This window comes from Electrophorus electricus, chromosome 7 (assembly GCF_041902795.1).
Source record: "Electrophorus electricus isolate QZ-2024a chromosome 7, ASM4190279v1, whole genome shotgun sequence".
In the NCBI taxonomy this organism is placed as follows: domain Eukaryota; kingdom Metazoa; phylum Chordata; class Actinopteri; order Gymnotiformes; family Gymnotidae; genus Electrophorus; species Electrophorus electricus.
The window spans coordinates 5,065,331-5,086,875 of record NC_137503.1 but is presented as its reverse complement, the minus strand read 5'-3'; the positions used below and the strand labels follow the sequence as shown (position 1 = coordinate 5,086,875).

Below are 21,545 nucleotides of genomic sequence, written 5' to 3'. Positions count from 1 at the left end.
AACTTTGAGTCAGAGGTTCCTGCAGTATTCAACTCTGTTTCATTAACTTGCAGAAGACTCGGTACCTCGTTTGTAATTCCTTCAGTAGCTCTGTTCTTTTAAATATAAACCCTGGAAAACCGGTAGATCTTGAAACTAGCATCAGTGGTCCAGAACAGAAGGTTCCATTCTTCTGCAGCAAGCTGGGCTAGGTGAAGTGTGGAGGTGTGTGGTCAAAGAGGGATGGCTCTTCAAAGAAGCCTGCATGGGACTCAGCCTCCCTGCTCATTGCAATTATGTGAGTTCTGTGCATGATTGGAACTTCAATCATCGTATTTGGCTCTGGGAAAGTAAAAGAGATAGACATCAGAAAGAAAAATAAAGAAAAAATAGCCTCATGTTGTGAATACTTGCCTGGCAGATAATAGCTTCCAAATGTTTAATATTAGATGCAATCAGCCTGAAAAAAAGGTGGATTCTTTTCTGTTTCAATCAGGCCTGAATGCTCGAAAAACTAAAGTATAAATTCTAAATCATATATAAATCTGAAGTGACTTTATTCACAATGTCTGGTTATTTTAAAACGATTATCACTGAAATAACAGCAACACACATCTGCCTCTCTGTTTCTCTGTCTCTGTCTCTCCTATTGTTTAACATTCCTTCATAAAAAAATAAATGAAAACTCATCCTTCTATTCTCAAAAGCTTCTATTATAGATTCTTGGTGGCACCCAGTTTCCCGCTATAACTATAGCTTCGACGTGCACTAATTTATCCACTAATTAATTCGCTAACACTTCCGGGTGTGCTCGGTTTCCTCTGCTTATAGCTCACCAACCGCCACTACAGCACACATGTGCACCGAGCTCCCTCTCGCCCAGCAACACACCCAGCTGCTCCTGTAATGCCTTCCTTCATGTGATATCACATTAGGAGCTGCTGGGGCACATCATGAGGCCTGGCTTTGATCGCTGGCTAACGTTAGCATGTGTCCAAGAGCTGACGGGGTAGAGGAAATGAGAGATGAACTTTGGGTTCACGGAGCCAGCGCAGCCCATCACTTCAAAAGGCTAAGCCTTGGACGCCTCTCCTCTGCTGTCGACATGACACAAATGAACAGAAACAGGGCAGGATGCAAGACCCCAAGCTTGTAAAATTGCTACCATTCTCTGCCAGTCCCCATGGTCCTGTACTGTTTAAAGTGGAAGCAGGGGAGTGTGCTGGCTATCACGAATATGAAGATGTCTTTATCTTTAAATACACATAAATCTGCTGTGGGGAAGTTTCCAAGGTTTCGTTTATTTTAGCAAGGTACTCAAACTGGTGGAATGTAAAGATATGCAGGTGTGGTAGCTCAGACCACCTGACATTTTCTATGGTCATATACTTCAGCATTTTTTCCCATCAATTCACAAGTGTTGATCATGTATTCTTTTCTAAGGAAAGGAATAAGTGAATAAATGAAAGTTCTTTAGGGTTAGTGCTCTTTCCTTTCTTGTGTGTGTTTTGCCTTAGAAAGGTCACTCATCCATTGTTTGTATGTATTCTCCACTCACTACAGATTCTGCAAAAGATAACAGTTTTAGTTGAACCTTTCTGCTGTTATTTTCAAATTTAATTTGAAGCTAATAATCAGTCCAAAATTAAACTAAGGTGTTGCCAGCAATACGTTAACCTAAATGACAAAGCAAACATTTTTAAAGTTTTACTTCTGTCCATATGCTAACAAATGAAAGATAATGACACTCCTCTTCACCTACTAGCAATCAACTGATCAAACCTAAAGAGAAATAAACCTAATACTACAATGAAACTTGCAATTACATCCTTGAATGATGAGAGAGTGATTTTCCTCACTTGTCAGATAATAACATGTGTTTATTTTCTATCACATAAATCTTGAACTGGATAATTTCATACAGAACATCTGCCTCAAATAAGAATAATTCAAATTCAATTTAAAGAATGGTCCTGTTTTTTTCTACTTTTAATATTTGCAGTCTAATTTAAAAGCTGTAATTATATTTCTATTGCAATTAGAACATATTATCCATGTTTTTGTTAGATTAAAAATGACATTAAAAATGGAGATGATACATTTGTGGAAAATTACCTTTACAATATATTTATGTTCTTCCTGTTTGTAATTGTTTAGTTATTGAGTTTGTACCATATACAAAATGTATATAATATGATATTGTATATAATGTATGTAAAATGATACTGTAGTATTATTCCAATACACCACATTAGAATATACTGCTTGTAGCTACCTGACCTTAGAATCCGTAATAACCATATATGCCCTATTTGAAATGTGTTCTGCCTAAAGTGCTTTAAATTTATAAATAGATGTATTTTAGTTGCTGGATATTTTCTAAGCACAGCAGAGCCAGTGACGTGCAAAAATTCCTTCGTACTGCTGGGCATGATATACTCGGACTGCTGCAGTCAGTGCCTCCTGTACTGAGAACAGCTCACCACCCAAATAATACTCAATCAGCAGCGTTCTCATTCTGATCCGAAACCACCCAGCGAGGAAAAAGGCAGACTGACACAGTGTGCACGGCAGGAGGTATACGGTTACCGGCTGTAATTGCGCACTTATATTTCACCCATTAAATTATGAAGTCCAAATGATATTAACGACGAAACAAAAAAACAAAATCGAACACGTCGAGCTCCAGCAGCAGGTGGCGACACAAACACTTGTCAAGAACGCATGGCCTGTGCATGGGGGGCTGAGCGGCAGAAGTGTGTGAGACTTGGGTTTTGTGAGAGTGGAGAAGGCGGGGGGGGGGGGGGGGGCAGTCAAACGAGCAGGAGAGAGTGAAAAGGGGGCGAGATCGCGCGCAGGGGATCCTCCGGTTTAGAACGGCGTACAAAAGTCTCGCGCGCGCGCGGAGAACGTGCGCGACCCACGGGGACGGCGAAAAGACTTTCCGAAGCCCGCTGCCTTTTCTCGAGTCCGTTTTAGCCTGAAAAGAAAAAAATTATATATATATATATATATATATATATATATATTTCCAGTGGATGTAAGACATGTCATTAGAAGGCGGAATGTGTCAAACGCGGGTCGCGGTTAAACGGGGACCACAGCGATGCCAGCGCAAGCTTGTTCGGTCCGTCGTGTTGCTGATAGCCTGCTGCATGATGCACGAAGCTGGAGGTAGGCGATGCAACTTTTCTAGGCATCATCTACCTTTTCTCTCTTGAACTCTCGGAGTGTAACTATTCATACTAAAGCTGAATTACTGATAAAACGCCGCCACTAAAATCATGCTTCTTTATACGTGTTGAAGATTTGACTATTGGTCTTCCTCCCTCTCTCTCTCTTTTTTAAACCCGCGTACGACCGCGTACAGGTTCATCGTGGCTTGTAGGCGTTTAGATAGGTGTTGTTGACCGATGGATCATTTAAATTTGAGTACATATTGATTTGACCTCTTCATAGAATGACAATAGGACCCTTAAAGTGCAATGGCTCGAGTGTGTCACCCTCTTAGCCTCTCAGCTTGAGGTCCTTTGTAAGGGTAGGATTGCTTCATTTGCGTTAGAAAGAGAACTTGGTATAAGATATCACGTAATTATGCAGAGCAAAATCCCCTGTTAAGTACGTTGACTAAAAGGTCAGCTAAAAAGTTAAATTAAAGGTTAACTAAAAATGAAATGTTTAAGCATAAAGTATTGGCGCAAAATGCATATAGTAGAATATTGTATTAAATATTATAAGCCTTTTTTTTTTTTTTTTTTTTTACTTCAAACGCAAGTTGTTAGCAGTTTTTTCTTAACGTCTAAAACACCTCATTAAACCAAATATAGATATTCTACTAGCTAGACTAAACGTTTGCTTTAATCGTTTACAAAACCAATTAGAAATTAAACTTTAACCAAGAGCTTAATTGCGGTTTTTATGTGACTGCCTATTTAGCAAAGAAAATGAAGATTAATCAAATTAATCAGGTAATGCCTATTATATGTGCACTTTATATATTGATTTGAATCTGACATTTTGCAAAAAGGAGTGTTGTAATGTACATAACTGGATTTAAGGAGTCTTGTCTGAAGTCTGAGTAAAAATCATCACCCTTGTTTTGTAAATACAGATTTAATTAGCACCTATTTCAAAATTTTTTTTTCTATATGAAAATAATCAGAGTTTTTGGTTCTTACAGTCCATTGTGCAGATCCAAGGCACTAAACCACACCTGACACAGCTTACCTGAAGAGCTTGAGTGCAATACACATGTGCTTTCTAGAACTGAAACTGAGAACTCAGTTTAAGAAAGACGTCTAAGAAATCACCTACACATCAGTGATCCATTGTAAATAAAGCAAATCCTTTTGACTTTTTTATCCATATCACATATCAGCAGTATGTGAGGAAGGTTCCTCCACTTTTTGGCTGTCAGAGGGTAATTTAAATAGTTCTGTTTTCCTCTTTACCACCTCATATGGGAAGTGGCACACAGAGAAGGGCCTTGGTAAGTTTGGTCCAGAAGTTAGACTGAGATCTCACGATAGTCTCCTATATATCAGTCTCTTCACTGTGTGTAGGGCAGGTGATTTCCACTTCACTGCAGATATGGGATGCATTTTATGTTAGGGCATAAATTATGATCTCCTGTTTGATGGATGGGTCCTCATGGGTAGGCAGACTACTGAGCTTTGTTAATATAAGGAATTTTTTCCCACCAGTTATGGAGGATATCGCATGAGATGTTCCTGAAATGCTGAACATTTTCAGATGAATTTTTTTATGACGGCAGAGTGAAAGTTCATCCCATACTCATGTGACAAGTCCACATCTTCTGACGAGAACAGCGGACGAAATGGAAACAGACCTCTTCAGTAATCCAGTCTTTAGGTTTAATAATAGTTGGGAGCCTATAAATCATGGGGGCGGAACTTTCATTGCAGAGTTCAGCAGGGCAGAATGTTGACACTAAAGGCACTTTACCTCAGAAAAAAAAAGTCCCACGAGACGGGATTCTGCTCCGAGACGAGGTCGCATTCGATGGTTTAATCTGGTCTTCAGATGCATGGTAGAGTTGCTCAAGCATCCAGACGTCCATCTTAAAAAGCCTTTGTAGATACAGCAGGAATGCTTCCTCAACCATGTATACAATATATGCTAAACCCTTGTAAGCCTTATTAATCCATCCTTTTCCCTTATGTTCTCTCTTTATCATGTTCTTGGCTCCAACTAGGACAATAACACCATGTATTAATCATGAAGTTAAAAATCAGTTTCGGTACATGTTATTTATCCCTAGTTTAAAATCTGTATATTATTTGTGTCAGGAATAAAAAATTGCCCTGTATTTGTTTCTGGTCTGCTTGAATGCAAGCCAGAGTGAGATTCAACTGTACTTCCGCTATGCACAGAATAAGAGGAAATTGATAGATTCTATCAACAGCTTTTAATCGTTTGATTAATTGTGGTGGGCAGCCCTCTCCCTATGAGGATATGGTTTTTTTTTAAATAGAAAGCTGGGTCTTCTGGTCTTGGCCGTTAGCCTGCTTCTTGGTGTCTGCTTAGTGTAACCTGTCTTCATCAAACTCTTTCCTAGTGTGTGTGTGTTTGGAATTGTGATGTAGCAACTGGCAGAGGCTTCAACTGATGACTATCATTGTCCAGCTTCAAAAGTATTACACCGTATTAGAACACCATGGTGCACTTGGTGGTATGTCTCACTTTGCCAGCTGGATAAAAAAGGATAAAATCCTTTTCTTTTGGATATCTGAATATCTTTGCATGTTGGAAATAAACTTTGTTTAAAATGTGCTATTTTCATTGTCGAAAAAAAAAAAAAAAACTAATTTCAAAAACATCCTCCTTACTGATTAGAGTAATCTAAATATGTCAAAACTTTTGTGTCTTTATGTGGTATGCTTACTTACCTGAAACATGCAGAATATGTTTATTTTACAGTTCATAGAACACTTTGTGATGCTGACAGGGGGGAATCGAGACACGAGTGCACATAACGAGTTTCTTTATTCCCCGTGTTAATAAATGAAAGGGCCAGAACATGGAGCTGGCTGTTAAGCACTTAAAAGAAAACAAAACAAAGGTGCGGCGATGCAGGAGAGAGAAACAGACTCAGGACGTATTCCGTAGGGAGGCACGGGCTCGCAGTGACCAGCGACAGAGGAGAGTACCTGTGGGCTAAAACAGGGAGAAAACAAAAGAAGATAAAGCACAGGTGCCCATGGTTCAGTGTGAGGAGATTGACAGTGGGAAGAAGTGGTGTGTGTGTGTGTGTGTGTGTGTGTGTGTATGTCTGTGTGTATGTCTGTGTGTATGTGTGTGTGTGTGTGTATGTGTGTGTGTGTGTGTGTCTGTGTGTCTGTGTGTATGTGTGTGTATGTGTGTGTGTGTGTGTGTGTGTGTGTGTATGTATGTGTGTGTGTGTGTGTGTGTGTGTGTGTGTGTGTCTGTGTGTGTGTGTGTGTGTGTGTGTGTGTGTGTGTGTCTGTGTGTCTGTGTGTGTGTGTGTGTATGTGTGTGTATGTGTGTGTGTGTGTATGTGTGTGTATGTGTGTGTGTGTGTGTGTGTGTGTGTGTGTGTGTGTATGTGTGTGTGTGTGTGTGTGTGTGTGTGTGTATGTGTGTGTGTATGTGTGTGTGTGGCAGTGAGCGTGTCCCTTGGACATGGTGCTGGTGCACTGTTACATACCTTATTATAAAAATGTGCAAAAGCGATCTTTTCCAAACACAACATAAATTGGACTTTATGTAGGCAATGTTATAATACTGACAATTCATCTCCTGTTATATCTTGTGAATGATAGTGGTGGAAGCAAGTAAATAAAAGGTTGCAGTTTTATTTGAACATCTTAGTCTCTGCACACGGAATGATGACACTGAGATTCACTACTGTGCCATGAAGTATTCCACAAGTAGAGAAAGAAATGCGTTACCAGCACTTGCCAAAAAATAATCTCTGGTCTGAACATGCTAATGCATGAGGACCTGTGCTGCATTTAATTTTCCAGGAGGTGCAATGAAACATGGCTTTTTAAATTCAGCGGTAAATGTGTCGGAGAGTGAAGCTCTGAAGCCTGTTTACCTTGTATTAAGTACTTAAGTAACCCCTCGATGCATGAAGACTGGCAAATCATTTGCAGCCCACAGTCAGGGCTTTGTGCGCACCACAGCGTGAGCTCGTAAATACCGTACCTTTGTGGTCTGTTCAGGTTAAGACTAAGATTTGTTTGAAAAAAATGAAAATATGAAAATGTGCAAAGTTTCAGTCATCGGGGAACCTTCTCTTCTTTCCTCCACACACTGCAGGTCTTGATGGCCTTGGTTTCCTATCACTGAGGTGGGCTTTGTACATTCATAATTTGGCCTTGTGTTGGTCTGGGAATATGGGAGACAAATAAATTGGTCCCTGGAGGGGACATCTGACTCAGGAACTGTACTGGTACAATGAGTGATATACATGGGTGCTGCCGCAGGCCTGTCTTGTCTAAGAAACATGTCTAAATTGAATAAGCTAACGTCCCACTCTCTCTCGTGCACACACACACACACACACACACACACACACACACACACACACAAATATACATACATATGCATTTTAGGAATCAAAGGTTTGTATTATGATATGCACACATAATGAAAAGATAATATTACGGCATTTTGACAGGGAGACAGTGTCAGCAATTCTCCCTGGTGCAATCAAGGTTCTTCTTTGTTTTAACACACTCAGGAGCCATGGGTGGAGACGAGCAAGTTAGTGAGCGAGGCGTAAGTGCTAACAAGGAACGCGGTTTATTAAACAGTTTACAAAACAAAAGGCAAACAGCCAAAGACTGAGAAAACCTCAAAGTCTCCTTCAGAGCAAACCTCTGAAGCCGAGGCAGTGTCATTCTAGTTGGCAGGCTAATGCAGTGCATGAGGAATGGGGACCTGTGAACTGAAATAGGGAGCGGCAAACAATTGGCAGGTGAAAGGAATGAGCTAATAAACAGGTACCCGGTAAGTGACCCGGTAAATGATCAGTGTGTGTGATTGGTGGACGTCTGTGAGCTGGTCTGGCTGCATACCGCCCAGGGCTAGACTCCATTAATACACAGGTGTGATGGACACTGAAGGCCTGGCATGTTCTCAGCAACAGGAGAGAGGCCTTAAGGGATTTGAGAGGTTTTTGACAGCCTGGGCTTTCCAGCTTGCTTCACTTTTAAAATGCTGACATTTTAAAATACATTCTGTATTACCAGGTATCTAACACAAAATATACTAGGTATACTAGACACAGCAATACATCTCTTATCATGTTTAGTATTTAAGGCACTATTAATTAAGACAGGAACCAGTCAAAGTGAGTGCAGTAAGGGGCCTTCCCTGACCAGACTCCGAGAAAAATGTTGTGCTGTGCTGGAATTGTGTCCCCCATGCTGCTTTATGAAATGTTATAGCTTTGCCCTCAGGTTCACAACTGAATGTCAGATGGCATCATTACACAGCGAAGGTGGCACAGAGCCACCCCAGTGCGACCCCAGCTAAGCCCTGTAAAGATGGCTTTACCGCCCTTTGATAATACTTGCTTTTTTATGTGATATCGTGGTGTGGAATTCCTATGTTATAATACGATATAGATGTACCTTTCCTTTTTTTAAATTCCAGGTTTCTAAAGGCACTTGTTCTTGATTGAATGTCTCACTGTAGTGTTTGGAGAATTGGTCCTTTTTTTCTTGTACCCCTCTGTATGTGGCTGGCTCCACCGTGTGCTGTGTCACCACTGACTTGTTTTTTGGGGACTTGCTGCCATCGTTTTGTGCTCTGTTGTTGATTTGAATGATTATACCACACTTTGTAAGTAAACCAAATTGGAAATGTCTCTGGCTAATAAACCTGTGTGTGGGTGTGTGTGTGAGAGAGAGAGAGAGAGAGAGAACGAGAGAGAGCGAGTGAGTTTGCCTAACTCAACCACTGTGTCTTTCACCCAGTCTGCGTCTCTGACTGTCAAAAAGTGTGTGCAAGCAGATCTCTGTATGTCTGTATCAAGTATGCTTCAATTGCTTTTGATTTATTGTCAAGTAATTACTATGAGTATCTATAGGAAACCTAAATCTGGTTGTAGACTGAAGGAACAGAAAGCCTAATACGCTTACTTTGAAGATTAGCTCAGTTAAACCGATTTAGGACAGGCTCTTGTTTAACAAGCCAGCAACAGGCACTGTGGTGTTAACGTAAGGGGATTAGGAAAGATCTTCCTCTTGTCCTACTGTTTTGTGTTTCTTTTCCTTTGCTTTTGGCACGCATCTCGAATCAGAGACTGGATTTACAATGCAACTCCAGCGGCTTTTTAAAGAGCCACGTAATTCCAGAAGGAACATTGACATTGATTAAATTACATACCAGAATAATTCCATGGATATGATGCAAAACACAGTTAAGCTATGCAACGCTTGTTTGCGTCACAGAAGACAAACGTCACAAATGAATGGATTGTCAAGATAATGCTCAAATTTTCACAAACTAGAACTTGTGTAACGATCAGAATATGAGTTGAAAGAGGAGTTGCAATCTTTCTAAATTGCATTCAGGGCCTTTTGATATATTGTGTATATCATTTTTCAAACGATGCAAGAATACCATAAAACATGATTCGAATGATTCAAAATGCAGTATCAAGCCGTAGTGGATTTACAACATGGCACATTGCTGGCTAGATCATAGATGTTCCATAATTATTGATTCATTTATTTTTCCTGAAATGTTTTCAGTTGTGTGAGAACAGCTTATGCAAAGCAGACCAAACTGACTGTTGTGTTCATAGTTTTACCTGTTTACCTGTCAGTGATCTTCTCTGCTCCAGCTTCTGCAGAAGGGTCACAGTAACAATGCTGAGGGCGAGATCTCTGCCACTTCACACGCTTTAACTCTGCACACTACATGCAAACATGGCGCTTTCACACTACTGTTTGTTTAGGTCTGGCCTTTGTGCAGTTATCACTGTCAGTGGCTTACAATTGCGCACAAGCCACCGTTTGCTCTGCCCTTTCCCCAGGGAGCGAAAGGAAGAGAGCTTATGTCAGTGTGCTGCCGGGGTGCTTGAACCTGGCTGTGCAGGGAGGAAGGAGGGCGAGGGGAAAGGAGCATCCCGACCCTCCCAGGCTTCCAGTCCATTTGGAATATGCAGGCATGCTTGAATTCTCCTTGTTTTCCTTCTAGGATTTTATTACCTTCCGTTTTTCTCTTTCCTTGTCTTGTCACTCTTCCGTTCTCATTCCATCTCTCCATGTCTCATTCCATTCCTTGGACTTTTTGCCTCCCTCGCATCTAACAGGGCAACGATGGCTTACCCAACCGCACTGACCATGGAATGCTGAAAAAAGAAAAGCATAATTTTCCTAATGCTTTGTGATCGGAGGCCACGCAGGCCACAGATACAGAACGGGTCCGAACCCGGCTAGGTGCAAAGTGAAGGCAATGCTGCAAAGCCTGCAATGTTGGGTCCTTTTCCTATAGACACAGACTTAAAGTGAAGGGGAGGAAGCTTTCACTAACCCTGATCCTCTTAACTGCCAGCCTGCCTACAGGAAGTGTTCTCTGTAGAGTAGATGGTCTCCATTCTAAGTGCCTGCAAGAAATGTTAGTAGAGTTTCAGATATTCTTCTCTTTCTATTATCTCAGTCGTTTTCTCACCACCAACAAGCAACAGCCATGAATTCCATTACTCCAGAGTTCACTTGCCAAATTCTTTTTTCACCTTGATGAAATGGAGCACTTCTAGGTTGCGTGTTTGCTCACAGCAACAAGAAATCTCATCTTCCATCTTGAGATGGAAATTATCTTTGGCAGAATGTGGAATGCCTTCTTAGTCCTAGTGGAATCTTTTAGAGGAAGCTCAAAATCTCAGAGTGTTGAAGGAAAAACTCAGTTTACCTGTTTGAATCAGGCCTTTCAGATTTCCAGCCTAATTTCCACTTTTTGGATGTTTGTCGAGCTTGGCATGCTTTTTAATACTTTTTTTTTCCTGATGGACCTTGGACAAAGCCCAAGTTTAACTTAATTTATTGGCATCTTTAGCCCCAGTGTTGTTCTCTCTGCGAGCATCGATTTCACCCAAACATTCGCTGTTTCAGAGGCTAAGAAAGTAGAGAACAAGGGCAGAAGACTGAAGGCAATCGGTAATGAGGTTGTCATGAATTAGTGACTTGGACCTGGTTCCCTTTACAGAGGAAAGTGATTCCCTCACATGACAAGTGAAAAGAAAAGGAGTAGAAGAGAGCAGTTAACTACACACACAGAGGAAACACCCAAGGAGAGCAGAGTCAGGCGAAAGTGTACACACTGGACGCAACGTTTAAAGCACTGTACTTTTGTTATCTTACCAGACAGGCAGTTTAAAATAATTCATGAGGAGAATTCAGTGCGTGTATTTTAAAGACTATAAATTTCAAAAGCTGTTTGATTTTAATTGTCCTTGTCTTCCTATCTTCTGTTGCTCATGTAGAGATTTGCAGACTGAGATAAAGCCATACAGAGGACACGAATGTACCACTGTTACTTACGAGCTGATGTCACAGGGCTCCTGCTTGTAGTGGTATTACCAAAAGCCTTTTTTATTTCGCTCCAGTCTTGCGTGGCAGGAACATCATGGACAGATTATCATTCTGCTTTGTTTTTGTTCCATTTATCTCCCTGGTCTTAATATCCTACCGAAAACTCAGTAGCACGTTTGACCAAAACCATGTCTTTCCTGAGTATACCATGTTTAGAAACTGGAAATGTTCTATCAAGTCTCAATTGTTCTTCACACACCTCCTCCCAGACTTTTTTATTATGGTTTTGGTCTTATTGGGCCATGCTAGTTTATTTAATTAGTTCAGGGAGATTCTGTTTTAACATGTCATCTGTAGCAGAAGGGTGTTTGTAACACTCCAGTGAAATATGTGTCCTGCTGTAAGATTCAGATTGAGCTTTTTCACTTTGAAAGGACTAGGAGCAGTTTTTGATTTCTGACATGCACTGGGGGTCTAATGATTTCTAATGGGAGGCACATTCACCCCGATTCATTGCTGTATTACAGCACATCCCACCTCGGAGGCCAAGACAAGGCCTCTCTTACTGTTTGTCCTCACCAGCCCCATGGAAAAGAACAAGATGAAAGTCTGTCTGATTATCTGGATTTTCAGTTGTTGTTTTTTTTGGAGGAAGTTTGGCTGCAATTATACATTTAATGAAATTGTGTCTTTTGTGGTGGAATGGAGCGCTTATGCATACCATGGCTCCTTGATTGTGTAATCAGTCTGAGTTTACTGATAATAGCAACCAGCGTATTTTTCCATTAAATTCAATTTATTCTGTGCCTTAACATACTAAAACCTTTCTCTTTTATTTTAAGTGATAATGCACATTGCTTCACTTTGTTGTACATGTCCCTTACCTGGAGTGGCCGCCAGGTTTCCCTCTGATGTATAATGGAGCATTTATGTGATTATATTTAGGAATGCATTACCAAGCTATTATATCTGTCTTCTGTGGTTTGTGCTTGTTCACCCATGGAAAGGAAGCAAGTAAGGTCCTATTGAGCAGTGACTGAAATAAGAAACAGCTACTCCATTATCTTCAAGGTCTGCTGTATAGTTTTAGGGCAATATAGTAACTGAAATGGAAGCACACAGGATAATGAAATGCTACATTTCAAAGAACCAATGCTATCAACATTGCATTGCAGTATGTGCAGGCTATGCTAATGGTCAAGGGCATGGTCTGTTCTGAAGGGCTCACAGCATTTTAGACTTTAGGGATTCCCCAGTGGACTCGGAAAAAGAACAAACATGGCAGAAACTCTGCAGGGCAGGACCAAGGCAAGGTATGACCAGTGCAGTACTGCTTTAACCATTTATTTGACTGGGTGGTTCTCAAATGTTGGTAGGTAATTGCTTTGAGGCAGGTCAAACTGCACTTTGATGCAGACAGCTTTGATGTGGGCCCGATGGTTCCCCCGGGTTTCTATGGGCGCACAGTTAAGTCATTTGTCATTAAATTTGTATTTACATATTGCAATGCAGGAACAAAGCTAATTCTGGAAATCCTTTAGGTATTGTTTTCTGATGATACTTCATGCAAAATGATTAAAACATTCCTTTCTTTTATCCAGTGTACTAGCCTTGAAGTAACTCATTGGTTCCTTCCTTCAAAAATATGGCACTAATCCATTCTCAACAGGAAGTGAACCACCCTCTTCATTTTACTTCTGTCAATACTCAGTATGTGTGCTGAGCATTTGATTTCCCCTGAAAAAGAAAGACAAAACACTAAGCAATATTTTTGCATTTTTCGGTTTCCTCAAAGTGGAAATCAGGTGCATGACTTAGAAAGTTTCACATCTTCAAGGTGGTCTTGGACAGAACTCAAGATTGCCTGGGTGCTTTGTAACATGAAAGCAATTAGCAGTGGTTTCATGGAGTGCTGGGATATGTGCAATAATAAAACAGAATGTGAGTCATTGGAGTCCATGTTGGAGCTGGCCTTACTAGTCCAAGACTTAAGAAAACAGTAGCGTCGTTTGATTTCCAAGACCATGACAGGGAATAGGAGTAAAAAGAGAAACTGAAAGAATAGGGCACGCAGACAAGGCATTCCGTAATTGATACTTAATATTTTTGTGGTAAGTTTTTTTTTTTCTGGAACCAGTTGTATTTTCTTGATTCACCTTGTAAAATATCCCAGATAACATCTCCATGCATTTTTGGAGAGGCTGGGTACAGGCTTCTCCCATCTTTGCTCCCGCTGCTGCCGGAGCTGCCGGGACCAGCTCCCCTCAGCCTGTGGGAGGCGGCTGACTCCTGGCTCCTCCAACGGCTGCAGGAGACAGAATGGAAAATCTTCCCGGCTGCCAGTGTCACCAGGAACGTAGACTGACTACCGCAGTCTTTCAGCTTCCCTTTAATTCATTATCCACTTTTCTTTCCAGAGGATCAGCCAAGGGAGTTTGGTGTGCATGGCACACCGAGGTGCGCGAGCGAGTAGGGCAGGCGGCCAGACATCTCTCGACCTCGCTTTAACATATGCCCATGGAATTGTGGCCAGCCAGTAGACATCACTCAGCACAGTGAAACAATGGACCGACGCTTCTCTGGAACAAATATTATGCATCCAACCAAATTGCTGTGACTGTAGGTATGTGGCTATAATGGCTTTGCCTCCATGGTTAATGTTATTGCTCGGTGTAGGTCTGCTCCCATTCTGAAAAACAGTCCAAAAACAATGAGGGCGAGGAAAGGAGAAAGGACTACAATAATAAGGTTGAATGTTCTGGAGACTGCAGCCTGTGAAGATGTATTTCTCGGAAGGTACAGCTATATTCGCCCCTCCTTGGGGAAGCGTGGCCAAAAACAATTCATCTGAAGCACAGTTCAGTGTTATTTTTAATTTTGAGTTTCTTTTATTACTGTGATAGAACTTGTAGTAATGCATCCAAAACTGAATATACAATTTAAGAACGAAATGAATCATATCACTGTATCACAGGTAGTTTGGAAAGTTCAAAGCTTGGAAACATTGAACTAATCTAACAGAACAAGCAGAAATGGCCCCTTATTTCCTTCTTCTTACTTTTAAATGTGATTTTGTTACTTATAAATTTGTACATTTTTCTTCCCTTGTTTCACTAAGGATGAAAAATACCAGAGCTTATATACACAGTGGGAAACTGATACTGACATCAGTTACAGAATATCTCAGAACAGATGGAAGAAATATAAATTTTAAACTACAGGGTGCAATTCCCAAACAAAATTTAGAATCTGAAAAGAGGGTTTTCCCTCATACCAGATCAGATTTGCACGTATTATCAGCATGTGGCTTGCTGTGTTGTTATAGCGAATATGGTTCAGTTTACACCAGGAAAGACCTTGGCACCGTTTCCTCAAATCGTAGTGTTAAGATAATCTTAAATGAAAGAGAGTGCTCGGTGTACTTTACTGTGTAAAGATGATCTTTGTTTTATGATGCTTTTGGGAAACGTAGCCCAGGTGGACAAACCTTATTTGACATCCCCCTTGATTTTAGTTTTTTTTTTTTCTTTCAGTAATAACACTGACAGATTCCTTTGTTAGTATTCAGACTGAAATTGTGTAATTGTAATTTATAAACAATCAATAAGCTTTCAGTGAGAGATCAAATATCACAGAAATGATCTTACAAGCACACATTTGATTGGCTGTTCAAGTGGCTGGGCGAAGTGAGTAAATGTTGCCAAACGCGTTGCTCTATAAAACTCTGTGATCTAATAATCCAGTTGGTATGGGGAACGCACAGAACACTGAAAGCAGCAGGAGTTCTCCAGTGTACCCTTCAAAGAGGAAGGAAAAAAAAAAATGGACAAAGGAACGGAGTGCAGGAACACTGAGAAACCTGTAGAGGGCCGCGGGACGGATGGACTGAAACGGAAGGTGAGAGGAAATACTGACAAAAGATTCCAGATTATGCAGGAGTAGTTATCCACCATTGTACAGATTACATAGCCCATAGCCTAAAACAAACCAACGGCAGAGCGAACGGATTGATCACCTACGACACACAAACAAGCAAGTAAAGGCGGCGCGTGAAGAGCGGCCCAGCCTTCCACGGATGGAGCGGTGGAAATGAGAGAAGGCGGGGTTCTCCCGCTTCACAAGGTTCAGGGAATGAGGAGTTGTCCTGACCAGCCTGGTCCATCCTGTGGTGGGTCTTGAAAAGAGGCGCCCCATGTTTCCATTCGTAGCCATGAGAATCCCCCCCGACCTCAGAGAAGCGCTTGATTGGCATGACGGCAGACGGGGGCCGGGGCCGAGGGGGGCTGCTTCAAAATAAAAGAGGCCGGTGGCTGGGAGCGAGCTACAGACGGATGGGCGGAGGAAGCAGAGGTTTTGATGAAGGATTGTTTGTCAAAGGGCCAAATCCTCTGCTTTCATGGTGTAGGTGGGGCCCAGAGGCCAAAGACCTCAGGGGTCCATGGGGCGTCTGAAACCACCAGGAAAAGAGGAAGCTCATGCCAGAGGCATGCAGGGTTGAGAGGAGGCAGGTGCTGGGAGAGCAGAAAACACATGCACACACACACACACACACACACACACACACACACACACACACACACACACACACACACACACACACACACACACACACACACACACACACACACACACACACACACACACACAGACACAGACACAGACACACTCTGTCTGTTACCACTGTCTTTAAAAGACACCCATCAGTCACTTCTGCCTTCCCAAACTGTTTAAAATAGTTGATTTGCTTGATTCATCAACGTACTATAGTCTGCCAGCAGGCTTTTCCACACCGAGGGGCCTCCATCTGTGTTTCTGATTTAACCAGGCGTTTAGTGTTACTTTGAGCAGAGGGAAGGAATTTGCTTCCTTTGCTGTCCCTGTTTCCCACCTGTGAAATTAATTGACGTCCCATGGAAGCTCACAGTTATTAACCCACGCTTCAGATCAAGGAATGGACAGGCTTACATACCAACAGACAGCAGACTGGGAAGGACTTGACACTGGTTCAAGTATTTAGACTCGGGCAGCTGAGATAGTATTCCATTCTAGTTTGGTCACTGAGGATTCAGTATATACAGCGGGTGCAATAAGTATTGAACACGTCACCAATTTTCTTAGTAAATATATTTCTAAAGGTGCTATTGACATGAAATTGTCACCAGATGTCGGTAACAACCCATCCAATCCACACGTAAAGAAATGAAACTATAGATGTCCATAAATTATGTGTAATAATGAGAAATGACACAGAAAAATGTTGAACACAAATATTGAACAAAATATTAAATAAATGTATTTAATACTTCATACAAAAGCCTTTGTTGGTGATGGCAGCTTCAAGACGCCTCCTGTATGGAGAAACTAGTCGCATGCATTGCTCAGGTGTGATTTTGGCCCATTCTTCCACACAAACACTCTTCAAATCCTGAAGGTTCCTTGGGCTCCTTCTATGAACTCTGAGCTTTAGTTCGTTCCATAGATGTTCAGTTGGGTTCAGGTCAGGTGATTGGCTGGGCCATTCTAGCAGCTTTATTTTCTTTCTCTGATACCAATTGACAGTTTCCTTGGCTGTGTGTTTGGGATCATTGTCTTGCTTAAATGTCCAGCCCCTTTTCATCTCCATCTTTGTAGGTGGCAGCAGATTTTTATAAGGAATGTCTCGGTACATTTGTCCATTCATCCTTCCTTCAATTATATGAAACGTGCCAGTGCTGTATGCTGAAAAACAGCCCCACACCATGATGTTCCCACTTCCAAACTTCACTGTTGGTATGGTGTTTTTGGGGTGATAAAAATGGTGTGTATTATGGCATCTAAAGAGTTCAATTTTGGTCTCATCTGACCAGACTGTATTCTCCCAGTATTTCACAGGCTTGTCTGAATGTTTTCGAGCAAACTTGAAACGCGCTTCAACATGCTTTTTCGTCAGCAATGGAGTCTGGCACGGTGAGCGTGCATACAGGCCATGGAGGTTGAGTGCATGGAGGTTGAGTGCACGTACCTGTTGATTCCAGGTCTTACTGTAGCTCTCCACAGGTGGTCCTTGGCTCTCGGACAACTCTTCTGATAATTCTTTTCACTCCTCTGTCTGAAATCTTGCGAGAAGCACCTGATCGTGGTCGGTTTATAGTGAAATGATGTTCTTTCTACTTCCGGATTATGGCCCCAACAGTGCTCACTGGAACTTTCAGTAGTTTAAAAGTTCTTCTGTAACCAATGCCATCAGTATGTTTTGCAACAATAAGGTTGCAAAGGTCTTGAGAAAGCTCACAGGTTTTACACATTATGAGATGTTTCTTGTGTGGCACCTTTTTATAGGCCATCAGTTGAACCATCTGATATTAATTTGCACTAAGTGGCAGGATTGCTTTCTAATGACTGATAGATGTCAGGTGGTGTCATGACTTCCATGGCTTTTTGTACCCCTCCCTTCATGTATTCAATACTTTTTCCCTGTGTCATTTCTCATTATTACACATAATTTGTGGACATCTATTGTTTGATTTCTTTGCATGTGTGGATTGGATGGGTTGTTACCGACATCTGGTGAGAATTTCATGTCAATAGCACCTTTAGAAATATATTTACTAAGAAAATTGGTGACGTGTTCAATACTTATTTCACCCGCTGTTTTTACAGCCAATAACCAGTAAATAGATGTCTTTTTTAGTTAACGATAAAAGAAGACACTGGCAGACCTTTGGAGATGTGTTTTACAGCCTTTCTGTCAGCCATCCAGCTTCTGCTATTAAGAGTTAGAATAATGTTATTCTGATCTCTAACAGCTTTTGGACTAAGGCGTCACAAAGGAAGCTTTGCTCTGGTTCATATCTTTTTATACTTGAGATAGTGAGTCATGCATGAGACAAAAGCTCTCTTGTTGCACTGCTCCCTTTAGTAGTATTTCATCAAATTCTTGTACTGACTATTACAAATATCAAATTTGTAGACATTTTACGTGTTACAAAATTCAATAATTGGATAAAGTGCATAAAGTTTGACTACTGGAAGCCTAATCACTACCACATTTATTTGAATTCTTCCTGAATCCTGAATTAGTTTGGTTCAATCTTTAAATTGGGATTTATTTCCAACACTTTGACAGTGCGGCTTTGACCAGTCACAGCATGTTTCGTATACAGATCATGGAGCATTTCCTCCACCACACTCATGGCTTTCAGATTTCTAGTTTAAATTGCACTCCAAGGCTGTGGATTCCCCTCTCTACGCCGCTTTCAGGAGCTTAGTCAGGATGAATGTGTCCTTCAGGAATGCATGTGTCTGCACTTGGTCCACTTACAAGCCCGTGTCTTGGCTTGATTCACTGAAGAATCCCTGCATCTCTGGAGGTGCGATAGATAACAAAGACTTCATACACATTTAAGACACTTGACACGCATGCTCCCAAAGTAGGCCTAGCACTGCCCCAGGAGTCCATACCCCCGATGATAAAAACTAGCTGAAAATAGAACTGACAAGAGTTTCTGCAGTTCCAGAGAAAAGGCTTAAAACTTAGCTTGAACCAAAAGAAAGAGATTCTAGTGTCATTATTTAAGTCTTTAAAGGGTTATGGTTCAGGGTGTAGAAATATGGACTTAGTGTAATGGGGGGAGGGCTATACCACACAGCCAGTAAATTATACCAAAGAGATTACGCTGTTAACTTGAGAGCTAAAACCTCGTGTTTTTCATTTCTGTGATAAGGTAAATTGATTACCATAAGAGACAGTCAATCAAAATAATGCATATGGTCCACTGAACTTTACACTGAACTGTGTGTGTGTGTGTGTGTGTGTGTGAACTGAAAAGAGATTAGGTGTGAGGGAGGTGTTGGGTGTACTCAGCTATCATAAATTACCTGTACTGGTATGTAAATTGTTCAACAAATATTTTCAAGCATACAGTAGTATTCCAAGGAGTCCATTAGAGCAGAAGCAGATTTTGACTTTCTTCAAGTAACTGAATTACTTCCTTACCAGAATGTAAGCATCATATTTAGGCATATATTATCTATATTCCATTATCAGTGTGTAAACCAAACGGAGGTAGAGTGAGAGAGATGATTCTATAAGGTTTACCATGGAGTTGGACCATATGGCTCGTGAATATACTGGACTAGGAAAACATAACGGAAAGACCGAATAAGAGCCCAGCAAGCGTAACACAAACACCAATGCTGTCCTGTTGTGGACATTCTGTGGCTGTGGATTTGAGTGTATGTGTATGCTTGTATTAACCTTAGGACTTAAGTCCGTATTAAGATTAACATTACCATTATCATTAAGGCAGTAGTGTAGCCAGGCATTCATTTCAGTGGGGGGATGAAGCAAAATAATACATGAAATCCACATCTAAAATGACAACTGACAAGTGCAATACAGCATGAGACACTACTAGAAGCAGCTGTAGCGAACCAGAATTTGCCGTTTGATTATTTAAGGCATCATCATCACCAATCTCGCCACATTAAAAACAACAGTAGGCACAGGAAAGTTCTTCTTTGTTGAAAAGAACTGAAGAGCTCACTGATTTATTTACATTTATGTGAGTAATCTTACAGCGCTAGTGCAGCTAGCTGGTTGAAGCTTTCAGGCAGAAAAAAACGCAGGGTCCTGATTGGTGGTTAGTCCTGTTTTTCACCATATCAGGTGTTAGTCAACAACACCAACAACAAAAAAAATAGAATTAAACAAATTGAACAAACTTTTGACGTCCGTGACCTTGACCTTTTATGAACGTCATTGCAGTACATTTGCTGTGCAACCAAATTTTACTTTACACATACAGCATTAGCTGCACCATATGTGTGTTTTGTAAGTCCCCTATTATTAAATATTTGGACCTGTCAGCTGGTGTTCTGTTTTAAACTGGAAATACCCCCCCGTTACACCAGTGCATTAAGGGATTTTCTTCAGTTAGTCCCTCAAGTGGTGATTAGAGTGCGCACATACAGCGGGTGTGTTACATTTAAAGGTTACTTCATGCCACCTATATAAATGTCCATCTTTGTTAATTTGGGAACAGAATTACAGAAAAATACTTTTAATTTTCATCCACAGCATTATGTTGAAATCTTTTTTTCAGTGTGAGATTTTACTTTGGAATGCCAGGATAAATTCTAGAATTCTAATGGCATTATGTGTGAATTAGGATTAAGAAGATTTGGAGTGGCTTAGTGGGGACTTGGCTTGGGTATTGTTCTGCATAAATGACTTTTCCATGACTACATATACGTTAGCTAGGAATATTCTCTGTTTATCTTCACAGGGGGCTTAAGGATTAAGGTGGCTAGCATTTGCCTAATGAAAGTGTCCACCTTGTGTAAACCATGAGCTCATAAAAGAAAACATGTTGGAAACTTTTGATAATAGACAATCCATGCTTAGGTCATGACACACATATGTATATGTGTTAATTTAGGTATTTAAATATTTGGTATTTAAAATGTTCATTTCCCTCACTACACTCACCAATATACACCATATATATGTGTGTGTGTGTGTGTGTGTTAATTTTCTCCTCTTTGAACTCTCAGTAAATCATTTTTCCTGCCACATGCAGTAATATTGATATGTTATCCTTTCCTTGCTATTAAATTAGCACTAAAATTGATGTCTTTGCCACTCCTGTTTGGTGTAAAACATATCTTCCACTATCACCGTTCGCAAGCCCCCTCAGTGACTCACCTCTGACACGTGTCACTGGGTTCTCGTGCTACCGTAGCCCTCAGCCAGGTCTTGTGCCTACCCAGCCCCGAGGTCCGCCGTCTGCTCCGACTGTACACCCTGCTCCGCTGCTTCTAGAATACACTACTGTTAGGGTTTGGAACATTTAGGTTGGCTATGAAGGGTTGACAAAGGGGCTTGTGTTGAATGGAGCGAGATGCTTTTGGAGAAGTTGCAGCAGTGCAGCTGCAGTCATTCCGAGGCCCACCCTCTCGAGAGCGGGGTGAGAGAACATGTACAGTTGAACAATGTACTGTATCTCAGTTTTTCTTGTATTGCTTAGGATGATGCATTGCACGTTTGTGATTTAC

General features: G+C 41.1%; 1 protein-coding gene across 2 annotated transcripts in view; it reads left to right on the top strand.

The window, feature by feature from the left end:
- The first annotated feature begins 2,909 nt into the window (after positions 1-2,909).
- The window catches only part of ror1 (receptor tyrosine kinase-like orphan receptor 1), an 80,485-nt gene continuing 61,849 nt past the window's right edge, over positions 2,910-21,545 (top strand). For both annotated transcript variants that reach the window (XM_081718330.1, XM_081718331.1), the window contains exon 1: positions 2,910-3,153. In XM_081718330.1, coding sequence (XP_081574456.1) covers positions 3,027-3,153 — 127 coding nt within the window. In that variant the 5' untranslated portion in view covers positions 2,910-3,026. The remainder of the gene's footprint in view (positions 3,154-21,545) is intronic.